Here is a 22,310-nt window from a genome sequence, read left to right on the forward strand (position 1 = left end):
CGTTTATTTTCTATAGTCCAATACTCATATTTGACTCTTAAAACTCTGGTTCATTTGAACAAAGAATTACCGCCCAAAAACATATCAATGATATACGCATGCGCCATATAAATACTGGCACAAATGCTCTCGAAAATAAAATTATTGTTAGTATTTTTAATGAAATACCAATTTGATTAAAAAAAACTTATATCATCCAACTACTACAACATACTGTCAATTAGATACACCCATGAATATGTACGTGTGCTAACGGTTAATTTGAGAATTAAAATGTAAACATATTAAGAATTCTTGCATATATAACTACTTACAAACATTTAGCCGAAGAGAAGAGAGCACTTTGACTTTAACTTTTAAGAGAGCTTATGAATAGTGGTGTCCATACATGAATGAGTAACTTTTCGGTACTATAGAACTCTACTGGTTTATCAGAAGAACTAACAATTTCCTAAGTAGCATATTTGCTGATCTTAAATGAGTTCATAATATTCAAAATTATATTGAAAAAATATTACAATATAAGTACATACGCTGGTAATTAAGTTTTAAATAGTAATAATAATAATATGCCTGGATACATTAGAGCATATTCTGGGTAATTGACTGGTCGGTAAAATAAGTGTTGCATGCTGAATTAATTAAGGGGTTACATGGGATTCTCCGGGCAAAAAAACAACCTTTTATTGCTAGAAACACAAACAATTAGCAAAAAAATTTATTTTTGGAAAAAAATATTTTAAACTCGGGCATTGTGACGAGATTTCCGGTGGCCGCTCGGAAAAAGGTACGCCGGCGTTGGCAGGATTATTTTTTTTAATAGTTGTAATCGAAAAAACTCCTTCGAACAAGTCTTTAAGAATTGTATCTCAAAGACTTATGTAAAATTTTATGAAGATCGGTTGAGTAGTTCTCAATAAATCTTGCCAATCGACTTCAAAAATACAGTTGCAGAGAAAAACGGGTTTAAAGACGGCGTACTTAGCCACCTCTCACGCACAAGTTCTCATGGCTGTAGATTTTTTAAACCCCGTAAACCAAACATGTAGGATGATGCTGTTTTACAAATGCAAAGTGTATTTTAAACCGTGCGGTTTTTTTTTCTAAATGCAGCTTTTCTAGTATAAAAAAATAACACCAGAACTTAGCTTGTTTGAACGACTTATTACAGTTTATGTAACGATGTTTTCCTGAAAAACTTTTTTAAATACTTTATTATAAAGTAAATCCTCATCGGAAACTAATTTTGCTCTAGACCTGAAATACCAGCTATAATCTAGACATTCACCAAGTGCCAAATTCCGAAAAAGTCAGATAAAATTATCCGCTAACCCGATTTTATGAAAATTCTAGCGCGCTACCAGCCAAGCTTTGATATTGACCTGATCGTCTTGAATTTTAGCTCAGCCAACTTCGCACTAAATCGCTTTACCGTTACATATTTGAACAACTGATTTAGAAAGGCTTGTTTAATAAAATTTTTATTAAATTTTGAGTTTTTGTTTGGTGTCCTATCGAAGATGGCTGATCGAAAATGCAGTTCAAGCAAGGCGAAAAGTATAAGATGTGTAAGGAAAAGATGTGTGAAACGCCAATGACAATATTGGTTTGCAAAATTTTAACCTGACAATTTCGATCTTGACGATGCACCACGACCTGAAAGGACTATTAAGGCCTATGTGGAGAAAATAAAGCCGTTGGTCGATTCGATGCAAATCGTCGAATAACAACTGAAGAGATTGCTGAAAGAATAAATTTGTTAATTTCGAAGCTTGATATATGGGTTTCTCATATTCTTACAGATCGAAATTTTTTTCGTCTCATTAACGACTCTGAGTAGCTTGTCAAACGTCAAAGAAGTGATCCATTTTTGAAGCGCATTGTTACTGGCGACGAAAAGTTTGTAAAGCCCAAGAGATCAAGACCAAAAAAGAATGAACCGACTCACACCCTTTCGAAAGCCGATAGTCACCAAACAAAGGTTATGTTGTCTGTATGGTAAAATTTCAAAAGGATCTTTTAATGCGAGAGCTCATACAAGTTTGATGCTACTTCTACCATCAATATTCTTCAGACTTGGCACCTTCGGACTTATTACTTGTTTCGGTCTCAGTAGAGCTTTTTTGATGGAAGAACCTTCCTCAAATCAAGACGTCAAAAACCACTTGGACCAAGTTTTTGCCTGCACAGATCAAACATTTTATTTTTGTCAAATCAATATTTTGCCAAAAATGGCAAAAGGTATTGGATCAAAATGAAGAATTTATAATTTCATAAAGTCATGTTTGAACTGCACTAAAAATAATGAAATTACTTAGTGAATGACCAAACACTATAATTCAATAATTTTCGAGTATGCTGTACCTAAATGATATCTACTGGATTGAATTAGGTACACTTGTTTTTAATAAAACATCACTAAGAGCGCACTGCTCGCACTACGGAGCCGGTGAGAGTCAACAACATGCGGTTGCAGATAGAAAACAACAAGCCACCTTCTGGGCAATATGAGCACATATGTAAGTCACAGCCGGCGAGATAGACGAGTCAGTTGGTTTTTCGCAGTGTTTCTCATCGGTAGTGCGATATTAGTGCGGTTCGTAGTATAATTTGCCGAAAATTCTTCAAAAACCGACAGAATAGGCAAATATACATATACATACATATGTACATATTATAGATAGAAAGATAGAAAGATATGTATATGGCGTCAAGATAGCGGTTCATGAATTAAAAATTGTCTATTGATACAAAAATTGCCATTAAAAATTATATAACGAAAATATTTCACAATTTGCGACTGCGTTTATTTGAAAATTACTCACATAAATACATACATAAATATGTAAGTATAAGCAGACAGTAACGATGGTTCGGTATTTAAAAAGTGTGCCATGCTGACAGCATTGCTATCTAGTGGGTACACAAAGAAAGTTCCTCTGGCTATTTAAATGCACACATGCGTAGATTTGCGTGAGGGTACTTTAAAAAGGCGCCACTTGTGTATATTTTGTGCGAAATTCAAGCTATAAAAAAAAGAAAAAAACACACACAAATAAAAAACAAACAAAAAGTATAAAAATAAATAAAACACACAAATAAAAAAAATAGTGAAGAACAAAAGCAATAAAAAGCGACAGTGCGGCGAACGACGTCAAAATCTTCAATGCGCACTAATTGTAGAGCGAAATCTTAGAAATATAACTGCGTTATACGTATTTATATACTATATATACATACAGATAATTATAAAACAGTCTGAAGGTAAAATTGAAAGTGCAGCCAAACAAAATAGTGAAGTAAAACAAACACCCTTCGAGTTTTTAGCATTGGCACTCAGCTGTTTGAATGACCTTAAGTTTTTTGAAGTCAAGTATTTCACCAGGTTATTAGGCTTTTACAGTAGTTGTTTGTTAGTGTTGTTCTTTTAAACACAAAACAATGCGATGAGGCTTGGTGACGGTGGAAATAGTTATCAGTCCATTAACGCTGCACTTTGTCCTGACTCACGCTCTATTTAGGGGTAAAAACCCATTAACTTGCCGAAAAGTGTTTTAAATAGCAATAAATGCTGCTTTGAATAGAATAATAACATCGTTCTAACAAGTGAGTTTTATTGTGTCGGCATCACTTGTGCGCACCCAAAACCTATGGATGTGTGGTGGGGATCACATTTCTACAGAACGTGGATTTTGGGGCGCAATGCCACCCAAACACTATGCAAATGAGTTGCGTAAAGAAAGCTTTGACCAATTTCATGGCGGTGTGTCTTTTTTTTGAATGAAAAATAACTGAAATTGGAAAGACAGCAGTGAATGATTGATTGATGATTTAAATGATTATCATCTGACAGCCTAAGAAAGGTCGATTTTTAGGAATTGAAATAATAACACTGTCTCAATAGTTAAGAAATCTCATTAGATTGGTGGCGATTTAAAGCAAAGTTCAATATTGCACAACATTTCACATTTAATGGTGAATGTTTATTATCATTCGAAAGAACATTCTTTGGCATTTTTTTTATACTCTCGCAACAAAGTTGCTAAGGAGAGTATTATAGTTTTGTTCACATAACGGTTGTTTGTTAGTTAAACTAAAAGATTCAAATATAGGGTTATATATACCAAAGTGATCAGGGTGACGAGTAGAGTTGAAATCCGGATGTCTGTCTGTCCGTCCGTCCGTCTGTTCGTCCGACCGTGCAAGCTGTAACTTGAGTAAAAATTGAGATATCATGATGAAACTTGGTACACGTATTTCTTGGCTCCATAAGAAGGCTAAGTTCGAAGATGGGAAAAATCGGCCCACTGCCACGCCCACAAAATGGCGAAAACTGGAAACATATAAAGTGTCATAACTAAGCCATAAATAAAGATATTAAAGTGAAATTTGGTACAAGGGATCGCATTATTAGGGCCATATTTAGACGTAATTTTTTTGGAAAAGTGGGCGTTTTTGTACATATCTCGGAAACTACTATAGATATGTAAACAAAACTCTATACAGTCGTTTCCTTCAGGCATTTCCATATACAGTTCGAAAACGGAAGAAATCGGATAATAACCACGCCCACCTCCCATACAAAGGTTATGGTGAAAATCACTAAAAGTGCGTTAACCGACTAACAAAAAACGTCAGAAACACTAAATTTTACGGAAGAAATGTCAGAGGGAAGCTACACCCAGGCTTTTTTTTAAATTTAAAATGGGCGTGGCGTCGCCCACTTATGGACCAAAAACCATATCCCATCTGATGCCTTCTCTGTATAATATATACATTCGGAACCAATGATGATAGCGGGATAAAACTTTACAAAAATACGGTATTTGAGCTGAGGTATCCCTTGTGGAAAAAACGTCGTGATCGGACTATAACTTTTCAGGGTCCCTGATATCGAACACGAAGACGACATTGACGATTACATTCTCTCGGACATCATTTTTGAAGAAATGTGCATTGATGACTGCTCCGGTCCACAAATCACATCAAACAGTTGTTTTTCCGGATGAAATGGCAACTCTTGTATTGCTTCAGCTTGCTCTTCATTCGTCCCAAATGGTAATTTTGCTTGTTTACATACCCATTGAGCCAGAAATGGACCTTCTTGAAAGTTTTCATGAGCCATGGATCGAAGCAATTTCGCTAGGGTGCTTGTATTTTGTATGCTTCCATTTAAAGGTTTTAGCATAAAATTCGCCAAGTATTCCATAAGTCTTCGTGTATACTCTCAGCTAGGGCTGCTATATTTTCTTCACTGCGTGTTGGACGTGATCTATTCGGTCGAATATTATCCACTAATAAATGCGGGTTCTCAAGATGGGTACGCTCAGTAAGCCAATTTTGTTGATGATAAGTTGAGGGAAGCGAACGAACCATATTCTTTACAGAACGTGAGGTTTTGTAATAAATTTAAACGCTTTGTAAATTTTGTTCAGGCGTAAGTCTTTCCATGATGAAATGCCAGCAATACTGAACAAAACTAACATGACAGCGTGACATGACTGTCAAAAAAGGCTATTGAAAAAAGCATCTATACTTGGATCACCAGTTTGGTGTCATTATACCAATAATATTTGTTACACAATTTATACCTGCTAAAATAAATTGTTAGACAGGTGTTTCGAACTTATTTTCTTTAGTTAAGAATATTACAAAACAAAAATATGTAATTATTATTTGACGTTGCTACTTCCCCAGTAATTTTAACCCGTATTCCGTTTTACTCTTTTTTTGAATTGGAAAAGTTAAAACTGTAAGCTGAGTTATACATTTGAGTCATATAATTAAGTCACAGTTTGACAAAGTCACGTCCAGAATATAAAGTAATCGAAGTCGCTTTGTGGTTGGCGAAAAATTTTAAATTGTTTTGCAGTTGGTCTAGTCGCGGTGTTCACATACATAATTAGGACAGTATAACAAAATTTTTGCAAAGGAGTTTTGCGTAAAAAATTTTAAAGGTCAATAGTACAAGTTGCATTCCAAAGTAAACAGGACTTTTTGAATCTAGCGCCCCTTGGTGCCGCCATCTATATGTAGACTAGTGCGTTAAAATCTGCTATCTTTATCGATTGTCCAGTGAGAATGTCATGACATTTATTTGATTGGAAGTAAAATTATTGCGTTTTAAGTGTGAGTATGTTTGTGTTATCGGTGCGAAAATGAACTTTGAATAAAGAGCCAACATTAATCCTTTGCCCTCGGGATTTTTTTCACGCAGCGCACCAGCAACTCGAATTTTTTACCTTTAATTTAATATCTAACTCAAAACTATTGCACACATCGAGTAACACATAAAACTTTTATATTTTAATATTAGATGTGTTTTTATATATTTAAGATGATAATTTTTCAAACGCTACTCCCTATAATTAAATAAAGATAGAAATAGATGCATGCGGGCTTATTTCTTCGGGAGCAGACAACAACCTCAAATTAAACACTTAACGCCACCATTTAAGTGATTTTCTTAAGAAACAAGTCCCGCGTATCGAGCTATCGCAGCAAACATGGTGGTAAGCATATAGTCACCTCTCGAGTTGCGGCAGCACACTCCATGGTGAGCCACCTCTCGAATGTTTTCAAAGTGGCCGTGATGACGTTACGTTCCGCACAAATTGACTGACGACCAAAAATTGCTCAGAATCCAACATTCGATGGACCGATTATTTGACCAAAAATTACATTTTAAGCACTAACCCCGTGTTCACCTGATATGACACCGTGCGACTTTTTCCTTTTCGGAAAAATGCATTTGCTGATGTAAGGAAAGCGTTATGCAGACGTAGTGGCCATTCAAAAGGCTTGCACCGGAGTACTGGCGGTCATACCGGCCAACGAGCTAAAACACTCGTTCGACATGCTTTTGGACCGTGCAAAAACCTGTTTTGAAGTAAAAAGAGGCTATTTTGAATAAAATAAATTGATATTGCCGAGAAAACCAACACCTAACGACGATAGATAAATAGTATGAATGAACAACTTTTTGAAGTCAAGGGAAATGAGACCACAAATGGAGCATAAGCGTGGTGTACGTGTAAACCAACAGCCCACCGTAGATTACATGAAAACTTCCTAAATAGGCGAATTGGACGACGCGAACTGAACGTGTCAAAAAAAAACATCAAACGAAGGCTAGCGTTTGCGAGTGATCATCAGAAAAATGACTCAAAGTTCTGGAATCTAGTGGTATGGGGATGCTTCACTTCTTATGGGAACATTAAATTTAAATAGGAATTATGCTGAGGATCTACTACTAGCTTGGATTTTTTAGCAGGATAATGACCCAAAACACTGCTCAAGGGTGTGAAAACAAGTGTGTGTACTAAATAAGTTAGATAATTATTTAGGATTATGTATTTGTATAGATGAACGGTATTTAAGAAAATAATTACGACTAGCTGTTGGAAAGTTAAGCGGAACAGTTGTTGAGTCGAGTTTATAGTGTTAAATTGTTGCACGTGCGATCGACGTGTGAAAAAGTCATTCTCGAGTGTCTATGTAGACCCCTATCTAACCCCTTATATTTTGCACTATGGCAAAATAAATATTAGCTTAGAACCAGCATCAGTTACACAACCCTCAGCTCACTTATCAGCATTGCACTGCTATGTCGTTTGTAAATACGAATATACAGTTATGACTAAGTAAATAAATAAATAATTTGGTTTTACAATGCACGGGATAGAAGCGTGTGTTTAAAGAATAAAATTATGTGCTGAACACAATGCTCGCGACAGACTGCAGCAGCACGACAGTGAACTGAAAATGACCTTGTGAATCCTCCTGCTACATGAACATTCGTAAGAAGACAGCGACATAACAATGGCCGGCATGTACACAAGACAACACAGCTCTCCATTTTGCATGTACACAATATCGTTGTGGCCATATTAATACCTTGCACTGCAATGAAATTTTAATATTTTGTTCAAAGTGGATTTTGTATGCAAAAAATAAGTAAATAGGTAAATGTATTTGTTTTAAATTGTCAATTGTTATTACAAATGATATAATACAGCTATTTTATGCTTTTATTTGTAAAATAACAATAACATAATATTTATAAAATAATCAGGTTTGTTAGAGCTTTGAATAATTTTACATTTTACATATTAGTGGCATTTCTCACTCTTCCTCATCTCTCTATCTTCAATTCTACTGTCGTCCTACTGTCGTTGGCAAATATAAGAAAATATTGAAGTTAGCGAAAACGACAACTGTCAGCCACCTCTACACCAGAACGAAAACGGTGAAACAATCGTGGTGCGTTGGAAATGGAAAATGTATCGGGTCCATAAACTGCACAAATTTTATTGGCGGCTTGAGATGCATTTTTGCCTTTATCTTAGTAGTACTGTAAAATATGCCGTATTTTCTCTTTATTTTGCTCCATGTTTTCGACGCTATAACTCACGAACGACTTTAAAGAAACGACAATCAATCAAACACATGTTAGCGCGTGAAACGAGCTTTCCAAAAAGGTATAGCATAACCCGATGCGACAAATAAAACTAGAATTACGCGCTTTCAGCGCCAACTAGCGAAAATACCGCAAGACTTTTTTGACAACCTAATATTTGACAGATGTCGTTTGCAGTCTGCCGCGAGCATTGTGTTCAGCACATGAATACAAAGATTTGAGTTTTAATTAAATAAAAGTTTTAATTAATATATTAAAGATATGTAGAAGTGTATTGGAAGGGCTTGAGAATTTTTGGGGGAGTAATTGATGATTTTTATATACACTAGTCAGAAAAAGTTTGCGTACAAGACTCATATGCTTCCTAATTACTAAAAAACTTGCAGAAATAACAAAAAAACTGAACAAATTTTCTATTTTATTTAAATTTTGGAATTCAGTTTTTGTATACCTAACATTTTAATACTGTTGGATATAAATTAGGGTTAAAAACAAGAATGAAATCAAAAAGAGACAAAATTCACTTCAGAAAAAGTTTGCGTACAAAAAAATAAAAAAATAACCAAAATGTATTTTATATGAAAATGACAGTTTCTAGTAACTAGTTGGATATCCTTTGCGTTGTAGGACCTCTCTTAGTCGTTTTGGCATTGAATTTACGAGATTTGATGTCTCCTCCGATGTGATTTTGCTCCATTCCTCAAGGATAACAATTTTTTAGCATCTCCTTCGAAGAAATGTTGTGTTGGCGGATCYGACGCTCTAATAAATCCCATATGTGCTCAATGGGGTTGAGATCTGGTGATTGAGGGGGCGTATGTAGTTGTTTGGGYACATTGTAGAGGAGCCAGAGCTTAACAATTTCTGCAGTGTGCTTGGGGTCATTGTCTTGTTGAAACAAATACCTGTCTTCCAATCCCAATTTAACTGCGATTTGCTTCAAGTTCGCCTTAAGAATGTCCAAATAAACTCTTTTATCCATTGTTGACTCAATAAACTGGGTATTACCCACTCCTTTACTGGACATACACCCCCGCACCATCACGCCACCACCACCGTGTTTTACGGTCGCCGCGAGATTTTCTTTATTGAGTGCAGTTTGGGGGTTTTCTCCAAACAAGCTTTCGCCCTTTTATTCCAAATATACAAAACTTGCTTTCGTCTGAGAAAATAATGCGTTTCCAGAACTCAGGCGGCTTATTAATGTGCTCGTTAGCAAATGCAACTCGTTTAAGCCTGTTGGTTAATGATATGAATGGCCTCTTTCGTGCGACTCGGCTAAGATAACCGGCTTTTTTGAAAATTTTGCATACGGTGTCACTGCAAACTGTTTTCTGGAATCTTATTTTAACATCTCTGGCAACATCTGAAGCCTTCACCTTTGGATTTTTTTGCAATTCCTTAAGAACGTAGCGCTTTTCACGGTGGCTTAATTTAGTGGGACGCCCTGAACGAGGCTTTGTGGCGGTAGAACTCATCGATTTGTACATTTCGATCACTCTTTGAATCGAGGAGTGTGCTCTGCCCACCGTCTGGATTTCGCGAAGAGTTTTACCTTCTTTCCATAATTTTATAATTATTTCTCTTTCACCGCGGCTGGTTGGTTTTCTTTGTCTGCCCATTGTACAAAATTTTCTTTTATTGTTTAAAATTTCAGGAAAATAGTTTATTTGATTTGAACAAAACTGATGTAAATATTTTTAGTGCGACTTTTCCCAGAGAAAACTGTTGGGATTCCCCTTGTTTTATTTTGTACGCAAACTTTTTCTGCGACGATGTTGCCAACTTTTTAATAATTGTTTAAAAAAAAAGCTTGCAACATTTTAGGATGATTTCAAATTTCGAAAATTTCTTTTCTGATATTCTAACTTTATAATGCAACCATAAAAATTAAAGTTTGTTTGTGTTAAAATTCATAATGAGCCATACAAATATGCTGGGAATTTTGTACGCAAACTTTTTCTGACTAGTGTAAATACAAGTTGTAAGAATAGCTTTATATGTTGAATTCCGCGCTTTTGAATAGTGTTTGTCAGGCGGACATTTGAGGCAAATTATACCTGTGGGGATATTATAGCTTCTGTGCAACCGAAGTTAACGTTTTTTCTCATTTTCCTAAATCTTGACTACGATAAAGTTTGCAGGTGAATCGTATTTGTATGCCTGGATGAAATCTTTGACGGAAGTAATTTTGATATTACGCATAAGAGTACTTCAATTATTTAATTTCGTTGCTACTATGTGATAGGTTAAGGAACGAGGTTAAATTTTAGGCAAAGAACAATTAAATAATGTAATTAATCTTCGTGAACATTACAAAGAGGAGAATAATTTCGTCCACGCGTCTAGCGACAGCAATATGTATCAAATATTATATATAATCAAACTGGTAAACATTATTTCTCGGGTATGTTTCTTATCTCCGTGGCAGTCGAAATACTTTCCTGGAATTTTTGGTTATATGCACATATCTACTATATTGAATAAAATTGCGATGGATGATTAAATCACAAGAGAGAAACAATACTGATAAGACAAATTGTTGACAAGTGGTCTTTTCTGTCCTCTTTTTGTTTTGATGGTTTTATTATTATTTAAATTAAATTAAAATTATTTTCATTCTACTCATTAAGCTATTTTTAGTGAGCAAAGGTTATGAGTGGAAAGTTTATTTGCCCATTTCGTAAGTAATCTTTAGCTTGTAGCCTATAAATAAAATTTGAGCTTCCGTGCGTTTAGAACTAATTTACAGTATGGCTTTTGAAATATCTATCTTCCAATGCGCTTCATGGTAATTTGTGACAGTTGATAACATGCAAATATTTGCGAAGACCGAAAAATATTTAGATTTTTATTGTTCATTATACTAGTTCAGGTGTATAAGTGCTTCTGATACATCAATCAGATTTCCAAATGCTTTGTTCCTTCTTCCTCTTCCTTCATCTTTATTGGGGTGCATACCGCTTTGTACGATTATAGCCGAATTGTTCTTCCCTTTCACTGTTTGACGAGAAATAGGAGATTCCATGTGTAGCCAGGTCCTTCTCCACCTGGTCTTCCTAACGGAGTGGATGGTTGCTCTACTCTCAGAGCTGAAGTGTTTTCATCCATTCGGATGATATGACTTAGCCAGCGTAGCCGCTGTCTCTTAATTTTCTGAACTTTCTCGTAAAGTCGACGGCATATACCTGGCCTGGGGTAATGAGTGACCTATAGAGTTTGATTTTTATTCGTCGACAGAACACTTTACTTCTCAATTGTATACTCTGTCTGAAGTAGGACCTATTGGCAATGTGCTGACATTGTTGGTGGTGTTAAAGCTAGTTCCAAGACAGACGAAATTATCTACGACTTGCTATGACTGTCAACAGTGACGTGGGAGTCGACTATTTGTTTGATAATAGGAGATATTTCGTCTTGCCCTCGTTCACCACCAGACCCATCTTTATCCAATCTCGAGAAATCAGAAGTAACGGCGCGGTTGTTGAGGTCAATGATATCGATTTCATCGGCGTACACCAGCTGCTGTACAATCTTATAGAAGATGATGCCTTCGCTTTTTAGTTCTGCAGTTCGAATTATTTTCTGCAGCAGCAGATTGAAGAAGTCGCACGATAGGGAGTTGCCTTGTGTCTGAAATCTCGTTTGGTATCGAACGGCTCGGAGAGGTCCTTCCCGATCCCGACGGAGCTTTTGGTGTTGCTCAACGTCAGTTTACACAGCGATATTAGTTTTGCGAAGATACCAACTTCACACATCGCGGCATAAAGACAGCTATTTGCTTTGAATTAAATTCGATCAGAAAGATTTAAGTCAAAACTAGTTATAGCCAGTGTCATAATACATAATATAACTGGTATAATGACGCTTTATTATAGTTAATTTTGGTTTGTTTAGCTGCTTCGGTTATAATTGCATATTTGCGCTTAATAATTGGCCACACCACTTATACCTATTGGTATATATGTATGAACATATCTACATAGCACACATACTATTTCGTATTTATGTATGTGCTTTATTGAATAGAGGAAAACCAAAATATTAGTGGTTAACGGTTCGCTAATTTTATTTTTGCAGTTACTTTCAATTTGTCTATTTTAAAGATAGATATATACATTGTATGTATGAATTGGATTTCCAAATTATAACCTTGATTCTTTCTGTATACATTCTTTGATTAATTGTCAATTACAAAATTAAGATTAGAATTTCAAATATAATGGGTGATCCATGTAGAGGTATTTCTTTCAATAGCCTTTTTTTGACAGATCACGCGTGAGTCATGTCATTATGGCAGTCATCGACTATCTCTCGTGCCGTAACATACTCTTTCTCTCAATTATCATATTATCAACCTCTCCCAACTCTCTCTCAAGTTCTCGCTACCCAAGAACAAAACACAACGAAACACTTCATATACGACTATTCACATAAATACATGTTCTGCTAACCGCTCATTTTTATCAATGGTATTAAAAATCATCCAATGGAACATAAATGGATATTGGAACAATTACCACGAGCTTACTTATCAAAGAAAAGATCCCAGATGTGATATGTATTCAGGAAACTCACATAACCGCTCATTTTTATATACAAGTCTAGAATGTCCAGTGACAATCACACCATTTCTAATGTGTTCGCTGAATTCTTTAGGTCTAATTACTCTCAAAAATCTCCAAAAAATGTTCCGAATCAGCACAAGCTACATACATATGTCCGATTTCTGTCATTAATGCACCTACCATTTCCGAAGCAGACGTCTTATATCAGTTAAATATATTAGAACAATCATACAATTATGGTCCAGATATGACTCAATCGTGCTTTCTTAAGAAATGTGCCAAATATATATACCAACCCCTAACAAAACTATTTAATTCATCTCTTATGCAAGGCTTATTTCCATCCATATGGAAAAAGTTATTTATAATTCCTTTGCGTAAGAGTGGATTTAGGTCATCAATTGAAAACTATAGGGGAATAGCAAAGTTGTCTGCAATACCTAAATTTTTTGAAGCAATTATAACAGACGACATAACCTTCCGGATCTCTCCACTAATTTCTTGGTCTCAGCATTGTTTTCGTAAAGGGATATCTATAATAACTAATTTGCTTGAATTTGTATCACATGAATCAACGGGTTTAGGCGAGAATAAGAATACTGATGTTATATACACAGATTTTAGTAAAGCTTTTGATAAAGTAAACCGCTCAATTCTTTTGAATAAACTTGATCTTCTTGGTTTTCAACCAATATATCTAAAATGGGTTGCCTCTTGTCTTAGCAATAGAATTCAACAAGTCATATTTCACGATACTCTTTCTGACATAATTAATGTTCCTTCATGTGTTCCTCAAGGTATCCATCTTGGTCCAATTCTGTTCTTGTTATTTATTAATGACATGTCATCTGTTGTTAAGTTTTCAAACGTTTTATTATATGCTGACGATGTAGAACTTTTTACAGACAGACTTAAATAACCTAGTTTCTTGGCGTGATAGAAATGACTTGCCATTGAATCTTAAAAAATGTAAAACGATGTGCTTTTCACGTAGATCTGTAGACCCTACTTCATACGTAATACAAAACTTACGGTTGGTGCAAGTATGCAGTTTTGTTGACTTGGGAGTAACTGTGGACAACAAACTCAATTTTAATCTTCACACATCTTCCATGGTTCTTAAAGCTAAAGGTGCTCTTGGTTTTGTTAAACGTTGGTTTAAAGAATTTAGAGATCCGCTTATCACAAACATTCTTTTTACATCTTTGGTGAGGCCTATATTAGAGTATGCTTCCGTGGTATGGAACTTGTTATCTAGTTCATTCTGAGAAAATAGAGTCYGTTCAAAAACAATTTTTACTTTTTGCCTTAAATCATTTGCATTGGGATTCCAGTTTAARTCTTCCCCCTTACACTAACCGTTTAAAACTTATAAATCTGCAGTCGCTAGTCGTAGGGAAAATCTTGGTATAATATTTCTTGTAAAACTCATCAATGGGTCAGTCTGTAGCCCATCTCTCTTGTCTGATATTAATTTTAACATTCCCGCTCGCTCTACCCGGCAGTTTAAACCTTTACTTTTAAAATTTTCTAGAACAAATTTCGAGTTAAACGAACCATTCCGCCGTATTGTCTCGATTTGAATTCTTATTCCAGCACATTTGATCTAACAGATTCTCTCTTTACCATTAAACAAATTATTTTATCTACTCTTAACAAGTAACATTTAAAAATTATAAACTTTAATCTAATTCTTGATTTTGGCTGTTGAAATTTTTATTTCTGTAGCTGAGCAGCTTAAGATGACAACGCTTAAAGCTCTCTTGCCTTTTATGACTCGGCTAATTCCGCTCGTTCGCGGATTGCGCCCCGCGCGTATTATTATTATTATTATTATTATTTGTGTTGTTAATACCTACATTCCCCCTCAGCAAATTTTTAATGAACTTAAAGGTAGTGACCACTTCCCAATTTCAATCAATATTGCTACTGTCCTACATCCTACAAAATGCACTCACCTCCCCCGATTTAAGACAGACTTAGCTAAGTGGGACAAATTTCAAGCAGAAATATTAAATAGTATGAAATACTCGCCGACAGGCAATATAAACCAAGAAACCTCTTTTATTACAAACACTATACGCTCGGCCATTTGGTGGAGTAAAGACCTTCAAGACCTTCGCACCCAAAAAACTGAATGCTGGAAAACTCTAAGAAATTCCATAACCGATGCAAATATAATGAACTTTAAAAAATCGAATGCTCATTTCAAAAGAGCGGCCAAGGCAGCCAAGAGAAATAATTTTGAAACTTTTACCTCGCATATTTCTCCTTCTTCACCCTCCAAAAAAAAATTTTTTGCCATGACATCAAACTTCTAACCAGTACCCCACACCCCCATATAGCAATTATTCAATCCGAGGGTACAGTACATCGTTGGCTTTCCATGCACTACGCTCCTACAAACCTTTCCTTACCGGCAATTCACTTAGACAATACGATAACATACTGTGAATTGGAATCCTCACTCGTACATGCCAAAGGCAAAACACCTGGCATCGATCGTATATCTTATCCAATGCTATCAAATCTAACTCTAATTGCCAAAGAAAAATTACTATCCCTCTACAACAATATCTTTGCGAAAGGCTACTGTCCTCATGCGGTCATTCCAATAATCAAACCATATAAGCCGTCCAACTTGATTTCTTCTTATAGACCTATTTCTTTGCTTTCTTGCCTCAGCAAAACGATTAAAAAAATTATTGCGAAGCGACTAATTTGGTTCATTACTAAAAATAATCGTATCAAACATAATCAAACTGCCTTTAGAAGCAGACAAAGTACAACCGATTCACTTTTGCAACTGCAACATTTTGTATCCGACTCGATAGCCACAAAAAACCACGCCACAATCTTTTCTACCGACTTCGAGAAAGCCTTTGATAGCGTTGGCGTTCAAGCAGTACTGAGCCAACTTGCAGACTCGAAGGTTGGTCCAAAAGCTTTTATGATTCACCGACAGTTCCGAGTTCGTGTTAATAATACTTTTTCCAAGGTAAACCCTCTGAACAATGGCATACCCCAAGGCTCCCCCCTATCCGTAGTACTATTCATTATTACTTTTGATAAACTCACCGATATCTGCCTAAATATAAAAAATATTAATATAACTATCGGCATACATAGTGCTTTTATTACACTAATTTGAAAGATCCGCAGGCAACTAATGATGTTTCAATGAAGTACTTACGAAATTCAAAAAATGGGGTTCACTTTCCGGAGCATCTATCTCAACTTCTAAATGTAAATTATTACATATTTGTAAAAAAAAGAAATGTTCATACCCAGATCTAATTTATGACAATACTTTAATAACTTGTGTAAATAACTTAAAAATATTAGGTATATATTTTGACAATAAGTTTACATWTAAGTATCACTGTATTAACCTTAGAAAATCGCTTTCCAGTAGACTRAAYATRATTAAGTWTTTATCTAGCAAACGGTCATTYATACATACAAATACACTTATTAATATTACAAGAGCCATAATACTCTCTAAAATAGACTATGGCCTTCCGATTTACGGTTGGTGCTCGAACACAAACATTAAGCAGTTGGAGACGCGATTCGTCGTAGTTTAAACGACTTTTCCTACATCACCAACTAAATGTATCTTAGGAGAAAGTGACTTACCGTCAATAAATGAAAGAGTTTACGAAAAAACGATACAACTTCTTCCAAAAATACTTAATTCTCCAAACACTGGCATTCAGAAATGTATAACGCTTTCAGCTAAACACAAAAGGAATTTTCAACTCAAGTCTACCCTCCGCCGTTGCCTTCAGTTTGCAAAAACTTTAAACATTCATATCAGATCGAAATTTTATACAACCAACACTCAACATGAATGGCTGATTAGTGATGTTTCAATAAATACATCTCTACATAATTTCAAAAAATCCACCACCAGTAACACAGTTTTTCAATAAAACTTCTTAGAAGTAACCAACGTCTATAAGAATAAAAAAATTTAAAGAAATTTTCACAGATGCGTTCAAATTAACTAACACTGCCTATGCTGTTACCACAGCTAACGGGACAACTATTACTGGCGGAATCCTTTCATCATATTCGTCCGTATTTACCGCCGAGGCAATTGGAATATATATGGCATTAAAATGTGCTATCTTACAAAAAGGCAAATTTCTTATTTGCTCAGACAGCTTCTCCTCCTTGAACGCCATACGCAACATACGAAATAATTCCATAGTAATATCTAAAATTAGAGATATTCGCATTAAATATGAAAGAAAAATAGCTCTTCTCTGGGTGCCAGGTCACGTTGGTATTCCTGGGAACGAATATGCTGACAACGCGGCAAGATTCTTCGAATCTGCCCCCACTTTTCTTAACGAGGTGCAAGACCAAAATGACCTCAGTAATATGTTGAGCAGAAACATATATGAAAAGAAAGTTGCGGACTGGAAGAAATTTAAACACAAATACGCAATCGTAAACAAACTACGCGAAAAGCTACGCTACCCCAACAACATCTCAAGACAGCAAGCAACAATTTTCACTCGATTAAGGATCGGACACACGCAAATCACTCACCAACATCTTCTAGGCGACAATCCTACACCATCCTGCCCATTCTGCTCCAGCACATTATCCATGGAACATATATTCAATATCTGTCCAGCACTAGAGAGTATTAGGCAAAAACACTTTAATTCTAGTAAATATCAAACATTGTTAAATACACCATCTATCGCAAACATTGTTAATATATGTAATTTTCTAAAAGAATGTAATTTAAGATAAAATATAAACTTTGTAATTTTATACTATTATATCGGAGGCGATGGCCATAGTAGCTTGTACTCCTTTCTTACTAATAGGTTTAATATTTTGTATATTTTTCCTAATAAAATAATAATAATAATAATGTCATTATGGAAATTCTTACGCCTGTACATGATTTATAAATCGTACAACTTTATTGCGAAAATTCGCGTTCTGTAAAGAATGGTGAGAACATAACGGTCAATGTCGACCGTTATCGCACCATGATAACGGACTATTTGATGCCTGAAATTGAAGTTTTTGATCTCGGCCACATTTGGTTTCAACAAGACGGCGCCACTTCACACACATCACATTAATCAATGGATTTATTGAAAGAACCCTTCGATGAGCAGATAATTTCATATTCCGGTCGATTGGCCACCAAGATCGTGTGATATCACACCGTTAGATGTAGACTCAATGGATAGACCATCTGTGACGTAGCCACTGCCAACATTTGAAAGAGATAGTCTTCAAGAAATAAATACCATAGAATGTTCGATAATAAACCCCCCTTCCCCATTAAATTTGAAGTTTCAGTGTTTTTTCTTAAAAAAAATTTAAAGGTGAATGCTATTGCCATATCTGAGGGTTGAAAAAGCATTAAGTTTTCTAAAAGATAGTGTACCGAATAATGCTAATAAAACCATACGTTTAAGCAGTTGGAAAGCAGTTTTCAGGGTACAAAAATGTAGTTGTATATTGTACTTCAGAATATGGTGAGTAACCCCAGGGTTGAAATAATCTCAGAATTATATTCGTTATACGTTACGATATACTATCTGATTATCTCGATCACTTGTTGGATGTCAACACTTTAAGAATTTTCACAACAGTGGGGCCTATGTAACCGGAACGGAGCCGGATTCCTAAACGGCGGTCAACTTGACAGCATTCTTATAAATTACATTAGAGATGTTTTCCTTCACTGCAACAACAAAAACTACTTGTAGAATCCTTTCTCACCATAGTCGAACCTTCGTTACTAGAGGACGTTTCATATATGGCCAAGGTCTATGAACTAAACCATTGCCCAAAATTATTTTTAAATTGTTTTCTAAAGTCACAAGAGCAAAAACCACTTCTTGTACTCAGTTTATACTCACGCCAAGAACTCATAATATGAGGTTGATTTAGTAGCGCTACTCATAGGCAGGGAGAAACAAATAGTATATTGAAAGCGACAGTAAAACAAAAAACGGTTGGAGATGTTATTAACTCTGTACTGGTGGGGATCGAGACTTTTCAACTGCTATCGGGCAGTTGTAATAGAAAATTAAACTTTGGCATTACTCATTAATACTCGAGAACATGGTTATATGCAATTTTATGAAGATATATTATACACTAGCCATTACATCATGGGTTTCATCAAGAAACCTAATACATATACCATATTCTCCGGAATATACGGTATAAAGTCAATCGGAAATTCGAAAATGTTTTATCGGCAACCGTTCGGCTAACAAAACTATTGTACTCTGTAGCAATATGTTGCTGGAGTATAAAAAAAAAACGAAGTTACATGCAAGCACTCTCGTATATCGTCATCGTAAATTCTGCCAAAATGTTTCATCAAAATTTTTGGTTTCAAAATTAAACAAGAAAAAAAATTATTTAATTTATATTCCAGTTTATAACCCAGTAAATCATGTCCAGCAACCCAACAACAACAACGAACGACAATGGAGAATGTAATTGCGATGAGATTAGTACGGTTGCGTCACCAGTGCCTCAAACAAATGGACATGCTTCCACATGCACACTTCGCGGCGATGGACTCTTTATGAAAATGCGCCTGAACTCAATAACCTCAATCGATAATCCGGAAAAACCACAAGCGACAACTAACGGCAAATTGGAGACTCCGCCGATAAAGCGCAACATTAGTGATGGAAATCTGCTGCCAACCGACATAAAGGAGGCGCGTGTGCGTGTCATCTATACGGGCGGCACAATAGGCATGGTGCGGAACGAGAATAACGGTAAGTAATAAGGTATATTCGCATTTAAAATTCCTAAAACTTTATTCCGCTTCCATTTACAGTTCTAGCGCCTATCCCTAATGCTCTGGTGAAAACGCTACGCAGATACCCGAACATACACGACGAAGCATATGCGCAGAAACGCTTTGGCTCGGCAGCATCGATGGGACCGCTTGTACTGCCATTTGTGCAAGGTGAGAAGCGACGCATTGTCTATCAAGTGACCGAATATACGCCACTCTTGGACTCGAGCAATATGACAATGAACGATTGGGCGCGTATTGCCAAGGACATACATGTAAGTGCGCCAAGTATATATTTTCTTAGTAAAATTTCATTCTAAAAACTATTTTCGCGCTTACAGCAATGCTACGAGTTCTTCGATGGCTTCGTCATACTTCACGGTACCGATACGCTCTCCTATACGGCTTCGGCGCTGTCTTTCATGTTGGAGAATCTTGGCAAAACTGTTATCATAACCGGTTCCCAGATACCCATTTTCGAGACGCGCACCGACGGTAAAGACAACTTCACATCCGCCTTAATAATTGCGGGTAACTATGTTTTACCTGAGGTGTGCGTCCTCTTCGGTCATAAGTTGATGCGCGGTAATCGCACAGTGAAGGTGAGCTCCGATCGATTGGAGGCGTTCGACACACCAAATGTTTCACCTTTAGGCACGATCGGTATAAATGTTGAAATCGATTATCGATTAATATTTCGGCCATGCACGGTCTCACGGTTTTCGGTGCAAACGAATTTGGATGAGAATGTGGGCATCTTGCGTATATTTCCAAGTATTTCGAGATCGTCCATACACGCATTCCTAGCGCCACCAATGAAGGGCATAGTGCTGCAATCGTTTGGGTCCGGTAATGTGCCCTCGAATCGCAAAGATTTTCTTGAAGAACTCAAGATGGCCTGTGATCGTGGTGTAATCATTATAAATTGTACACAATGTTCCAATGGCGCCGTAGCGGCACTATATGACACGGGAAAGGTGTTATTCGATATTGGCATATTGCCGGGCTACGATATGACACCTGAAGCGGCACTGACGAAACTTTCATATGTACTGGGCAAAACGGGTTTAACGCTGGAGCAACGGAAAGAGGTGAGTGGCAATGATTTTTAGGTTTCACAGTTTGCACTTTGGTATAATTCTATATAATTCTGTGCAGCTTATGGAAATCAATCTGCGCGGTGAATTGACGTCCTCGGTTGGTGCCAAAATGGAAGAATTCGATTTGGTGGATGCAGTTGCACGGTCTATGCATTTATCTACACCCGAAGAGTTGGGTCAAATGTGTGCCACACTTTTTCCGGCTATGATAAACACAGCCGTGCAGGAAGGTGACATAACTAAGGTCGGTGCTTACAATCACATAATATATTTCCACCTACAAGTATATCACACTTGCTTCACTACCACATTTTGTAGATCACCAACCTGAAAGCCTACGGTGCAGATCTCTCCTGCGTAAATCACGATCACCGCACTGCGCTGCATCTCGCCTGCAACCAGGGCAACATTGCGGTTGTAAATCATTTGCTTATGAATGGTGTATCCGTTCACATTCGTGATCATTACGACCGCACACCTTTACTTGAGGCGATCTCGGGTGATCATCACGAAATCATACAAGTACTTATAAATTGTGGTGCTCATCTAACTGGTTCATCGCGTGCAATCGGTGAACAATTATGTGCTGCTGCAGCGCGAGGCTCGTTAGTGCGCCTGAAATCCTATCAATTAGCCGGCGCAGATTTAGTTCAACCCGATCCTTCCGGACGCACAGCTCTGCATTTGGCCGCTTTGCATGGCCACGCGGATTTGGTACGTTTTCTCCTGGATATTGTTGATAATCCAAGGGAAAAGGATATGCTGGAACTAACACCTTTGGATTATGCTAAGAGAGGTGGTCAACAAGAAATAATTCAAATACTGAGTGGCCTAGCAGCGTGAATACATGGAGGACAGAGGATATTTAGTGGCCCATTGTATATTATTTACCTTAGTTATTAAAAACATATGCTGTAATGCTCAGCTGCTGGTAATTTCTGCTAATTAGTTTTAGTCTAAAATAAGGTTTTTCCCAAATACGAATGATATTTTAAATATAAAATTATTTGTTTTTGAAATAATATTATGCCATCAGTGTTTTGTAATTGAGTTTTATTTGTAGCCATAATATATTCTATAAACACTAGATATATTTTAAAGGAAGATATCTTGCTATTGTTGGCACCTTATTTTATATTCACAAAATATGTGCATTTTCAATTATTCAATGTTTTGTGTGCCCACAAATTGTTAAGTGATAATTTTTTCGAATGTTCGAATATTATATTATTAAATTATTAAGGTTTTACTAATGCAAATATGTAAATAAATTGTCTAATGTACCTAACTAAAGTTATTGCGACTTCTAAAGAGTAAATTAGTAACTGTCAACAAAAGCGTTAAATACTAGATTAAATATTGTATATATTTATAAAAAAAATATTAGACTAATGTTTATAATTAAAACTAATTGCCAATAT

The 22,310-nt window shown here is 36.1% G+C and overlaps 1 protein-coding gene across 2 annotated transcripts; it reads left to right on the forward strand.

The window, feature by feature from the left end:
• The first annotated feature begins 2,810 nt into the window (after positions 1-2,810).
• On the forward strand, positions 2,811-21,924 carry LOC108973755 (L-asparaginase). 2 transcript variants are annotated; one of them, XM_018941228.1, is made up of 6 exons: positions 2,811-2,845; positions 19,415-19,766; positions 19,829-20,064; positions 20,131-20,880; positions 20,948-21,133; positions 21,208-21,924. In XM_018941228.1, the coding sequence occupies exons 2-6, from the start codon at positions 19,433-19,435 to the stop codon at positions 21,730-21,732; spliced, it is 2,031 nt and encodes a 676-aa protein (XP_018796773.1). In that variant the 5' UTR covers positions 2,811-2,845; positions 19,415-19,432; the 3' UTR covers positions 21,733-21,924. The 2 variants fall into 2 exon arrangements, with proteins under 2 accessions (XP_018796773.1, XP_018796774.1); XM_018941229.1 differs by lacking the exon at positions 2,811-2,845 and having other exon boundaries at positions 19,315-19,766.
• Positions 21,925-22,310: the final 386 nt, after the last annotated feature.

This window comes from Bactrocera latifrons, unplaced genomic scaffold (genome assembly GCF_001853355.1).
Source record: "Bactrocera latifrons isolate USDA-ARS-PBARC rearing strain unplaced genomic scaffold, ASM185335v1 scaffold_5, whole genome shotgun sequence".
NCBI classification, from domain to species: domain Eukaryota; kingdom Metazoa; phylum Arthropoda; class Insecta; order Diptera; family Tephritidae; genus Bactrocera; species Bactrocera latifrons.

What these genes read in the sequence shown, in the direction of transcription:
- LOC108973755 (XM_018941228.1), top strand. Translation starts at nt 19,433, where the DNA reads ATGTCCAGCAACCCAACAACAACAACGAACGACAATGGAGAATGTAAT. An exon ending in GGTGCGGAACGAGAATAACG is followed by an intron (nt 19,767 to 19,828) that starts GTAAGTAATAAG and finishes TTCCATTTACAG; the next exon opens with TTCTAGCGCCTATCCCTAAT. An exon ending in AGGAAGGTGACATAACTAAG is followed by an intron (nt 21,134 to 21,207) that starts GTCGGTGCTTAC and finishes CACATTTTGTAG; the next exon opens with ATCACCAACCTGAAAGCCTA.